The 12,740-nt window shown below is 33.4% G+C and overlaps 1 protein-coding gene across 2 annotated transcripts in view; it reads right to left on the bottom strand.

Moving 5' to 3' along the window:
• EMCN (endomucin) overlaps positions 1 to 12,740 on the bottom strand; it is a 121,455-nt gene that overhangs the window by 52,566 nt on the left and 56,149 nt on the right. The window contains exon 5 of one of the 2 annotated variants that reach the window (XM_025385544.1): positions 410 to 448. The exons of the other annotated variant lie outside the window; for it this stretch is intronic. Coding sequence (XP_025241329.1) covers positions 410 to 448 — 39 coding nt within the window. The remainder of the gene's footprint in view (positions 1 to 409; positions 449 to 12,740) is intronic. 2 annotated transcript variants of the gene reach the window in all.

The following is a 12,740-nucleotide window of genomic DNA, read 5'->3' on the forward strand; positions in this document are numbered from 1 at the left end:
GATTGTTAACTGTAGTTTCTAACATCATCTTTTTCAATACTACAACCAGATTTTATTAGAAAGTAAGAGAAGACATTTTGTACTTCTGGGAGAGGGCACACTGACAACAGAAACAGATCAAGAACAGTGGGTTCGGGGGCAGAGGACAGAGGACAGAGGGCAATTTCACACACTCTATACATTTGCTAGAGCTGGCTCCACTCACCTTAGTCACAGAACACTCAGAAATGTCTTTATAAGTTCTCCTGGTCTGCATTTTTTAAACTCAAGTTTTTCTAAACATTTTATTTGTGATGTAATGTTTTCCCTTATGCTATTTCTCCCTGCCCCCAAACTGATTGTTGTAACTTGTTTTATTCTTGAAATTTTACCCATGAAAATACCAAGAGAGAGAGAAAAGAGAACTTACCTGGTATTTTTGTTGTTTTAATTGAACTCTGAGTCTCAGCTTTAGAGGGAAAAAAAGAAAAAAAATACAATTAAATGTTGTATATCAGATCTATTCTCACAATTGTTTCAGGTGGTAAATGAGCATGAATTTTGGCTCATTTCTGATTCACTGTTTTCAAACCATAAAATCATGATTCTTCATGATTACAGGAAACTTCCTAGAAGGTTTTTAAGAAAAAGTGGTTCAACCAACTTTTTCTTTAAGGGCCAAACATTTTAGGTGTTGCGGGCCATAAATATCTGTCATAACTATTCAACTCTGCCTTTTGATGTGAAAGCAGCCATACACAATATTTAAAGAATGGGAATAACTGTGTGCCAATAAAACTTTATTTTGAAAAAGTCAGGTATTCAACTTTGCCTGTGGGCCATAGTTTGCTGAGTCTTGCTTCATAGGATCTGGTATAACCTCACACCTTGAATATCCTGAGATAACATAGAAAACAAAAATCCTTCAGTAAGTGCTTAATGAATGGGGCTGCCATGTGTCGTAATCCTACTAAGTCATGGTGCATCTCATGACCTGGAGAATATGCAGCAAAGTTCAGACAGATACTTTTAAAATGTAAGGAATTATTTTATGATATAGTCTAGGAAAGGTTTCTGCAAGGAAAGTCACTTGAAAGAATTATAATCAAAGATCACTTCAACACCTTTGAGTCCATGGAGCATTTTCAAGATTTGGCACATGAAAAATACAGAAAATAATTTTGGAACAAATAAAAGCCCAATAATGACATTTTTAAAAGTCCACTTGCTTCCTTTGTATATTCACTTGACTCTCTATATCAGTACCTTAAATTTAACATGCCCAAAACAGAACTCTTGACTGTTATCTTGAAATCTGTCTCTTCCCTTGCTTTCTTGGATCAATACATGGTGCTATTTGTTTTCCAGTTGCACAAAACAAAACGTTAGAAGCCTTTCTTGAGTCGCCTATGTTTCTCACCCTTATCACCTCTAGTTTCAAAATGTACTCCAAATTCAAACAAGTCTCACTACCTTTTCTGCTACTGTCCACCCAGCACCTGTATCTCTCCCCTGAGTACCTGCAATAGCTGCTTAGGAAAATCTTTTTAAATTTAAACTTCACTGCTCCAATGGCTCCTATTACTCCTCAACTCATCTCCAACCATTCAGGCCCTGTTTCACTGTACTCCAACTCGTGGCTTTGCTGTGGCAGATTGAAAGCACAAGGCCTTTTCTGCTTTGAGGTTTTCTTTCTTTTCTTTCTCTCTTTCTTTCTCTCTCTTTCTCTCTGTCTCTCTCTCTCTTCCTTCCTTCCTTCCTTCCTTCCTTCCTTCCTCCCTTCCTTCTTTCTTCCCTCCTTCCTTCCTTCCTCTCTTGCTTTCTGACTCTGCTCAGAAGTCGCTGTTCAGAGAAGTCTCCCCAACCACCTAAATTGTTTCCCCAGACCTTTTCACATCATTCCACCTCATTGCTTCATTCATTCAACAGTACTTTTATTACTACCACATTTTACTTTTGTCTTTAAAAAATTATTACTTTCTGTCAGGAAGTAACTCCATGGGGGCAGACTTCTTATCTTGTTCAGAGAAGTGATTCCAGTGCTTACCAGTAGAAACATATGGATATAATGAATGACAGTAGAAAATAATAATGTAAAAAAAAATTCTACCTAGCTGATTTCAATTTTTAAAGAAAAATGAATACTTTATTTAAAATTTCCTAGTTGGATAATTATAGTTACTATTTGCAAGCGACTTTTATGATCAGTTTCATATTATTAGTTGATACCTCTAAAGGAAATATTATATTTCCATTTTGCAGATCTGTAAACATTAGCTGAGAGCAGTAAAATTACTTTCTTAAGGAAAGAACCAGGTATATAGGCCAGGTCTGTTAACTCTAGTTTTCATCTTCTTTCAGTAAAATAAACAGCTTTTCCTTCCACTAAACTGTTCCAAATGGAAGCTTGACAGACTTCATTGAGAAGACAAAACCTTCTGATTATCCTTTCTTTGAATATTTTTAGCCTTCAAAAATGTGTAATAATTCTAGAGGAACATAATAAAGGAAATATAACTATACATTAAGATGTAGCTGAATCTTAATAAAACATATCAATTCAAAACCCTTCAATTGAACAGTGTAAGAGGTTTGGACATTTATATATATTAATGAATACATTGATATTTTGAGGACAAAATTCTGTAAGTCTCAAATATTTAATCAAGTATAGAATATTCCTTTTTTTCCCTGAAATCAAGAAGATATTTTAAAAATGATAAAGTGTTTCCATATAAATACAACTTTCAAATTTGGACTCAGTTCTGTGGATACAAAAGCTTGGTAAAGATGAGTGCTATGGAATATGGTTAAAGTTGTGAGAATTAATGAGTGAAGACATTTTCAATTATTCCTGTTTATTATTTATAACTTTCATAAAACACGTGTTTTGAGAAAAGGCCAAGCTTTGATCTATAAAGAATCTCAGGAAAGTCAAATACAAATTAGCAGTGTGCTTGGTTAACCATTCTCAAACTGAGATGTTTAGTAAGGACCCAAAATTTAGTCAAGGTGGTTGGCAATCTGTTTGTTGAGTTTGATTTTTGAATATGAAATTGAAGTCTTATGAAATGCAAATGAATTTTGAAATGCTAATCACATTAATCCAAAGTTAAACTTTGCTCAAGCGTTTAGTTTTTAAATCAGAAATCTTGAACAGCAATACAACAAATAACTTTGTTAAATATTCTTATCTCACAAAGGATATTGCAGAATATTTCTAACTAACAAACTTACACAGAGAACATGATAATATCATTAACAGGTACAAGAGAAAGAATATATACATCTATTCTGATATATAATTCTCTACTGATTTGCTGTTGAATAATTTATTATAACCAATTCAAATTCTTTTCATCCTTTCTCCATATGGCATTGACTGAGTCATTAGACACGAGATTACTTCTCATCTGGCTAAACCATGACTTGTGACTAAGACTTTATCATCCTGAGGAGTCCTCTTGTATCTGCCTACTTGAAATGACATAAACTAATTAAATAGCATATGAGAAATGTTATAATTAAGTCCAAAAATAAGTTTCATAGACAAAATGTGCAATTCACAAAATAATATTGAAGCTGGGTGGGTAATTAGATAAACTAATGTTTTCTAGATTGTTGTGTGAGAGATTCTATAAGGTAGTACCAGAAAGCAGCATTAAATAAGATTGAAACATTTAATGAGAAAGTTGTTTCCTTTTCAGGTTTCTTGCAGTTTACTTGGTTATTTGAATGAGAAAATTCTAAAATTTTAATTGGATGCACATATATCGTTAATATCTAACATTTGCTTATAATAGTTTATTTTATTAAAGAGCAAGCATGTCTCAAGCTGAGCCTCAAGCAAAGAACAAACTCTAGCTAGAATTTTATTTTTTTATTTACATAGTAGTGATTTTTACAGCTATTGTTTATTTATGCCAAGCAAAACTGGTTTTTCATTTATGGTAGTTTATTTTTCAAACAAATTTAAGAATAAGAAGTGCATTGATTTAAAGAAAAACATTAAAAAATAATAACACAGATGATATACATCTCTAGCAACACTCATGAAGTTGTGGGAAATATCAAGGTAAAGTCTAGTAGAGGTCCTTGATAAATATGAATGTGTAGAATTTGAATCAGCAATTAGAGGAAGGAGGAGGAAAATAGGAATTAAAAATATACAAATGAAGGGGCAAATAAAAAATATACACATTCAAGAATAAATCAGGCATAGTGGGCAAGAGGACAATCCTGGTTAGAATTGCAGGTTTATATTTATTCATTCAGTCAGTATCTTGTCTTATATTTATTGAACACCTACGTCAAGTGCATGATGCACCTAATTAGAAGCTAGTTGTTTTCTAAATCCTTAGATTTAGATACTTTATGTACAATAGTTGTCATGAGAACAAGTGTGGTATAGTGAAAGATTTATAGGGTTTGGGGCAAGAAAAACAGGGTTTTAATCTTTTAAATTTAATCTTGGCCAAGTCACTTAGTGTTTCTGAACTTGTTTCCTTGTTTGTGAAATTGGTATCATATATACTTACTTTGCCCGGCTTTTAGGAGAATTACTATGGCTAAAAAATGAACTAAAATGTATTGTGTTTGTTTGTGTGTGTTTATTTCTTTATATGATTTATCTCCCTTAATCTTCACAAACATCCTGTGAAAGTATAATCTTATTTTAATTACTTTACAGATGAAGAAACTGAGGCACTGAGAAGTTAAGTAATGGATTAAAGACCACAGCACAAATAAATAGTTGTGCTGCTTTTTGAACACAAACAATCTGACATCATAATCACTATCCATAACCAATAAACTAACTTACTGTTGGCATGATTGAGGTGCCAAATTTTTATTTTATGAAGGGTGTGATGCCTTGAAGAACAAAGACCTGGTGTTGGCCACTCTCATGTTCAGCTAGTAGCTTATCTAAAATGCCTACTTGGTTATTATAAAATTATCTTTGCTTTTTGTATAAAAATAAACTCCATATTAAACTAAGATAAATTATGCAAAAGGAAATATATTTGATAACCTATCTATTGTATATAAATGATATCAATTCCTACTTAACAGCATGCTGGTTGATTATAAATGTTATTAAGAGAAGCCAGATTATCTTTTCAGTTTTCAAATCTCTAATATTGTATTCACTGTGGTAGAAGAAACTCTCACTTGGCAAACCCTTAAAGGTGTTTCTAACGAAGTATTTGCTTTAGTAGAGTTCCATATTGGAGTTCTGCATCCCAACATATCATCTATCTATAATCTTATTCTGCATTCTTGCCTCAGCCAAGTTACAATTCAGTAAAGGGAAAAAGAGCAATAGCCTCTCCTTCCCTGCCAATCCCTTACAATGTGCAAGATATTTCCTTTAAAATCTGGTTGTAGATACCAGAATGACTAAGTTACCAGCAAGAAATACATATGTATTGTTTTCTTCCCTCCGTCTCGTCTTCTTTCCTTTCTCTTCTACCCTCAGAAACCAAGAGAATATGCACGGGAATTTTTTTGTTTGTTTGTTTTAAGAAAAGGGTTAATGAGAACATCATGTTTTCAAGTCATTAGCAAAAAATAAAAAATAAAAATAAAATTAAAAAAATAGAGAGCTCAGGAAGAGAAAAAGATTTGCAGTTTTACAAGGAAGTTTTACCCTCAATTCCTCCACAGTTTTCTACTGAAGAGTGTGGACCTTGGTTATTGACAATTGATACTTCTTTTGAATCACCCTTCAGTGCCTACCAATGTAGTTTTGCGTATAGTCAATGATAAATGCATGGATTATGAAACCTAAGTATAGTGAGGGCTAATGCAAGGACCTGTTCTGTGGTGAGTTAAATGGTGACTCCCTGACCTCCTACTACCAAAAGATAGGTGGACCTGGAACCTATGATCTTATTTTTTTTAGCAAGAATATAAAACTAATATAGATTATCAAGATACTGTGAGATTTCTACTCTAAGTAATCTAAACACAGAAGCCACTATCCTCTTTTGCTAAGCATACAATTTCTTTTTCTGCAGAATGTGTTTCGGGTGAGAATATCGGATAACTGTCACCAACGATGTCAAAGTATAGATCTTTCTATAAATACTAATTAAACATTTGGTGTCTTGTACTTTCTTTAAGAAAGTCAAGGTTCAAATAACCCTCTTTATCCCTGATAAAGCTCCTTCCCATGAAACCTTCTTTGTCTGATATTATTGTAGTCCCTTCAACTTTCCTTTAATTAGTTTTACCAAAGTATACCTTTTCCTGTCTTTTGTTTTTAATCAATTTATATTTAAAGTGAGTTTTCTGAATACTGTACATATTTGGGAAGAGGTTATGCTTTTTATCCAGTTTAACAATCTTATTTTTATAAATAAGATGTTTAAGCAATTTTATTTTATGTGATAAATTATAATTGATTTTAAGTACACACTGTAAAAATTTTCCATCTGTTCTGTTTCTTTTTTCTTATTTATTGCCTTCTTTTGGATTGAGTCTTTTTTAAAGATTTTATTTATCTCCATTATTGATTTTACAACAGTATATTTATAACCTTTCTCTCATTTTTGCATTTGTGCCATTGTTATGCAGTTTGTTTCTACATATGTCTTAAACCTTCCATACATTTTTGTTATCTTTAAACAATAAATTGTCTTTTGAAGAGACTAAAAATGAGATAAAATTCTTTTATAGTTGCTCACATATTTGCCATTTCAAATGCTCTTCATGCCTTTATTTAGATTGAAATTTCCATCTGGTACCATATTTTTCTGTTCCTGAATGTCTTTATTGATTTGAATTTTGCAGCTTTTGTGTGTCTGAAAAATATTTACAGAATTCTAGGGTGAAAAGTTTTTTTTTTTTTTTTTGCTTCCAATACTAAAAATGTTGTTTCACTGTTTTCTGGCAGGCATCGTTCCTGATAAGACTCTGCTGTAATTTTTATCATTGTTCTTTTCTATTTAATGTGTCATTTTTTTCAACAGCTTCTTTCAAGATTTTCTCTTTATCTCTGGTTTTCCTTGATTTGATTATGATGTGTTTTGGTGTAGTTTTCTTCCTGTTTCTTCAATTTGGGGCTCATTAAGTTACCTGAATCCATGAGTTTATAATTTTATACACTTGGATTATCTTTCCTTTTGTTCTTTTTCTTTCTTGAGACAGGGTTTCACTCTGCCACCCAGGCTGGAGTGCGGTCGCATGGTCATGGCTTACTGAATTCTCGATCTCCCTGGCTCAATTAATCCTCCTGCATCAGCCTCCCAAGTAGCTGGGAATACAGATGCCTGCCATTACGCCTGTCTAATTTTTGTATTTTTTGTAGAGACATGGTTTCACCATGTTGCCCAGGCTGGTCTCAAACTCCTGGGCTCAAGTGATTTGCCCGCCTTGGACTCTCAAGTGTTGGAACTAATTTAGGGTGGGTGAGCCACCATACCTGGCCCGTCTTCAAATATCTTTTCTGTCCGTCATTTCTCACATCTTCTTCTGGAATTATATGTATCTTAGGCCCCTGGGTTGTCCCACACCTCACTGATGTTTTATTCTTATTTTTCTGGTCTTTCTTCTCTCCAATTTATCTAGTTTCTATTGCTATGCTTCCTGTTGAAAAACTCAAAATATTAGTTTTTATTGATCCACTTTATAGTACATTTGCTTTCCAATTCATTAATTCCCACTTATATTTTATTGTTTTCTTCCTTCCGTTTTTGGGGGGTTTATTATTTCTTTTCTCTGCCTTATTGAGATGGTTGTTCCAGTAATTAAGTTTGAACCATTCTTTTTCCTGCCTAATATATGCATTTTAGAGCTATAAATTTTACTGTAAGATTGGCTTTAATTATATTGCACAAGTTTTGGTACTCCATATTTTTATTATCATTCAGCTCAAACTATTTGCTGATTGTCATTATGATTACTTCTTTGACACATAAGTTACTGTAGTTTAAAATTTATGAGCATATCGTTATCTTTTGGTTTTTGATGTTTAGATTAATTCCTCTTTGATCAAGAGACACACTCTATATCATTTAAATCATTTAAAACCCGTTGAGACTTGCTTTATGACACAGGCTATGATCTATGATAGTAATCAATTCTTATCTACTTGAAAATAGTTCACTTTCTTTAGTTGAGGTGCAGTGTTCCACATATTTCCATTAAATTAAGTTTGTTAATTATATTGATTTATGCTACATCAATACCTATATTTTGTCAACTAATGAGAAAGGTACATTAAAATTTTCACTAGAATTGTGGATTTGTCTTTTTCACTAAATTTTTGCTTTATACATTTTCATGCTATATGATAATAAGTAAAAGTTTTAACTTGTTTTATTTTCCTGGAAAATTAACTATTTTAGTATTATGAAATGTTCCTATTTATTTCGATTTAATTTTATTGCCTTAAATTCTACTTTTTCTGATATAGATGTATTTTTTTCAGGGTATATCCCTTTTCACTTTTTAAAATTTAACTGTTGTATGTCTTTTTAAGGCAACATTTAGTTTGGTTTTGTGTGTGTGTGTGTGTGTGTGTGTGATCATTAGGGTTTTCTATTAATAAGATCATGTTATCTGAGAACAGAGATCATTTTACTTCTTCCTTCCCTATATGGTTGCTTTTAATTTCTTTTTCTTTCCTGATTGCTCTGAATAGAACTTTCAGTACTATATTCAATAGAAGTGATGAGAGTGGACATCATTGCTTTGTTCCTGATCTTAGAGGAAAAGCTTTCAACTTTGTACTGTTGACTATAAAGTTACTTGTGGACTTTTCATATATGAACTCTATTATTCAGGGCAATTTTAAAAAATGTATAGTTTGTTGAGCATTTTTATCCTGAAAGGGTGTTGAGTTTTGTCAAATGCTTTTCTGCACCAATTGAGATAATCATGTGGCTATTGACCTTCATTTTGTTAATGTGGTATATTACATTGATTGATTTTCCTATGTTGAACCATCCTGCATTCCACAAATAAATGTCACTTGAAACACGATGTCTAATCCTCTTAATGTGTTATTGAATTTGGCTTGCTAATATTTTGTTGAGGGTATTGGCATCAATATTCATTAATAATATTGGTCTGCAGTGTTCTTTTCTTGTAGTTTTTGTGTATGATTTTGGTATCTGCCTAATTTTAGTCTCATAGAATGCATTTGAAAGGGTTCCTGGCCGGGAATGGTGGCTCACACCTGTAATCCCAGCGCTTTGGGAGGCCAAGGTGGGTGGATCATGACACCAGGAGTGCAAGACCAGTCTGGCCAAGATGGTGAAACCCTGTCACTAAAATACCCTTGTACTAAAAATACAAAAATTACCTGGGCATGGTAGTGGGTGCCTGTAATCCCAGCTACTTGGGAGGCTGAGGCAGAGAATTGCTTGGACCTGGGAGGTGGAGTTTGCAGTGAGCCGAAACTGTGCCACTGCATTCCAGCCTGGGCAACAGGGCAAGACCCTATCTAAAAATTAAAAAAAAAAAAAAAGTGTTTCCTTCTCTCTCTCTCTCTTTTTTTTTTTTAATAAGAGTTTGAGGATGATTGGTGTTAATTCTTCTTTAATTTTTGGTGGAATGGTTTAGTGAGGCCATATGGACCTGAGCTTTTCTTTGTTGGGAGGTTTATTTTATATCATTATTTTATTTTATTTTTAGGGCTGTTTTATCTGCTAGGCTCTTTGATAACAGTATTTGGGGCCTAAAATATTTCCAAGGGCCTAGTGAAATCTTTGAGATCTCAAACACAAAATTATTGCCTCCATTATACAAAAAAATCAGCAAAATCTAAATTAATAAATTATTCCTTAATGTGTCTACAAAATGCATACAACCTTAAAATCCTTTAAGGTCTGAAACAGTTCTGATCCCAAGCACTTTGAATAAGGAATATTCAACTTGTATCACTTTTATAACTTTTGTAAATTTTATAAGTTTTTATAACTTTTATAATTTTATAACTTATAATCTATAAATTTAATTAACATAAGATGTGAGGGCAATTCAGTGTTTGAAAAGGGGGACCTAAAGTCAGAAGGCATACAGCTAACCAAGGCCTTAAAACAGCCTACACTCCGACAACAAACATACTCTATCTTCTTTTCAATTGACCTTCACTCATGGTTTTCCTTTTCCCAAAATGACTCCTTCCTCCTTTGAAGCTGGTGCTTACTCCTCAAAACTTATTCAATACTAGACAAGAAACTCTGTCTCCTCAGAAGGCTCCACCTTTTGTGGTTTGAAATTTCCTTTATCATGTTCTGTCTTGATGGTAAAACCTCATAAACATTTAGCCTTTCTCTGGGTGCTAGCGGCTCTCTTCAGCATGGAGAGAGATTCTTTGTCCTGAAAGATGTCACTGTTGAGCTAGAGAAGCAGGCAAATCCATATGAAAAAAACAAAACAAAACAAAACAAAACAAAAACAGTATTAAACTGACTTTCCAGTGGATGCCAAGTCTTCTCTGGCTTTCTCTGTCTTGAGAATTACATGAATTTGTAGGACTTCTTTTAGTTAGTTTATTGAGTTGGACAACTCCTCCTAATTGGACCCATTACCCTCAGATGCTCTCTCTCTCTGTCTCAAGAGAGAGGCAGAGAGAGAGGCTGTTTTCTAATATTTTCAGTATATGAAAATATTTTGTGTGTGTGTACACCATATATATACATATGGTGAACAATGTGATGTTTTGATATATATATGTATTGTGGAATGATTAAATCAAGCTGATCAACATATCATCTCACATACTTGTTAGTTTTTTTGTGGTCAGAACATTTAAAATCTACTCTCTTAGTAATTTTAAAGTAGAAAATACATTACTATTAATTATAGACACTAGGTTGTAAAATGGTCTCCAGAAAGTATTCCTCCTAACTGAAACTTTGTATCATTTGACCAACATCTTCTCATTCCTACCCTACCCAACCCCCCACCCTCCAGCTTCTAGTAACTACCATTCTACTCTCTATTTCTATGAATTCAACATGTTTAGATTCTATATGTAAGGGAAACCATGCAATATTTGTCTTTCTGTGCCAGACTTATTTCAGTTAGTATAATGACCTCTAAGTTTATCCATGCTGTCACAAATGACAGATTTTCCTTTTTTTTTCAGGCAAAATAGTATCCCATCGTGTATATATACCACATTTTCTTTACCTCTTCATCTGTTAATGGACACCTAGACTGATTCCATATCTTGTCTATTGTGAATATCGCTGTGATGAACATGAGAATTAAATATCACTTTGATATACTAATTTAATTTCCTTGGATATGTACTCAGAAGTGGGATTGCTGGATCATATGATAGCTATATTTTTAATTTTGGGGGAACCTCCTTTCAGTTTTCCACAATGGCTACACTATTTCATATTTCCATCAACAGTATACAAGATTTCCTTTTTCTCTACATCTTTGCCAGAACTTTTTATCTCTTGTCTTTTTGGTAACAGCCATTCTAACAGGTATGAGGTGATACCTCATTGTGGTTTTAATTTGCATTTCCTTGATGATTAGTAATGTTGGGAATTTTTTAATATGTCTGTTGGCCATTTGTATGTCCTTTTGTTTGGGAAATATCCATTCAGATCCTTGGCCCATTTTAAAATTGGGTTATTTGTTTTCCTTGCTATTAAATTGTTTGAGTTCCTTATATATTTTGTATGTTAACCTCTTAACATTTGTATCGTTTGCAAATATTTTCTTCCATTTTATAAGTGTATTAGTCTGTTCTCACACTGGTAATAAAGACATACCTGAGACTGGGTAATTTATAAAAGAAAGAGGTTTAATTGAATCACAGTTCCACATGGCTGGGGAGGCCTCACAATCATGACTGAAGGCTCATGAGGAGCAAAGTCACGTCTTACATCACGGCAGGCAAGAGAGCTTGTGCAAGGGAACTGCCTTTTATAAAACCATCAGGTCTCATGAAACTTATTCACTGTCACAAGAACAGTATGGGAAAGACTTGCCCTCATGATTCAGTTACCTCCCACCAGGTCCCTCCCATGACACGTGGAAATTATGGGAGCTACAGTTCAACTGAGATTTGAGTGGGGACACAGCCAGACCATTATCAATAGGTTATATCTTCACCCTGTTGATTGTTTCCTTTTCTGCACTGAAGCCTTTTCATTTGATACAATCTCAATTGTCTAATTATGCTTTTGTTGCCTTTGCTTTTGATGTTATATCTGAAAAATCTTTCCACAGACTAATGTCAAGAAACATTTCTCCTAGGTTTTCTTCTAGTCGTTTTACAATTTAGGTCTTTCAAAAATGTAAATAATATCATATCATTGCCCTGCTCTCAACTCTCCATCACATTGTGTGTCCAATTAGAATAAAATTCACTGTCCTTACCATGGCCTGCGTGGCCCTGTCTGGACTGACTCCTGATTCCTGCTCTAATGGCATCTGCTACCTTTTCTTCCCTTCATTCCTTCCACTCAACCACAGATGACTTCTCTTTATTCAAACAACTTAAATCCACCCACATATCAGCACCTGTGCACTTCGTATTTCCTCTTTGACTTCTCTTCCCCAAATATCCATATGTTAACTTCTTGACTTTATTTAGTTCTGTTTCCAAATGGTACTTGTTCAGAGAGGGATTTTTTTGAACACCTTATGAAAATTGGCACTACCATCATCACTTGCTTTTTTTTTGTTTTTATTTTTTTTTACTGTTTTATTATTATTTAGAGTATCGCTGATATTGAATTATTAATATTTAACTTATTTATCTTTTTCATCCACTAGAAGGTAAA

This window comes from Theropithecus gelada, chromosome 5 (genome assembly GCF_003255815.1).
Source record: "Theropithecus gelada isolate Dixy chromosome 5, Tgel_1.0, whole genome shotgun sequence".
NCBI classification, from domain to species: Eukaryota; Metazoa; Chordata; class Mammalia; order Primates; family Cercopithecidae; genus Theropithecus; species Theropithecus gelada.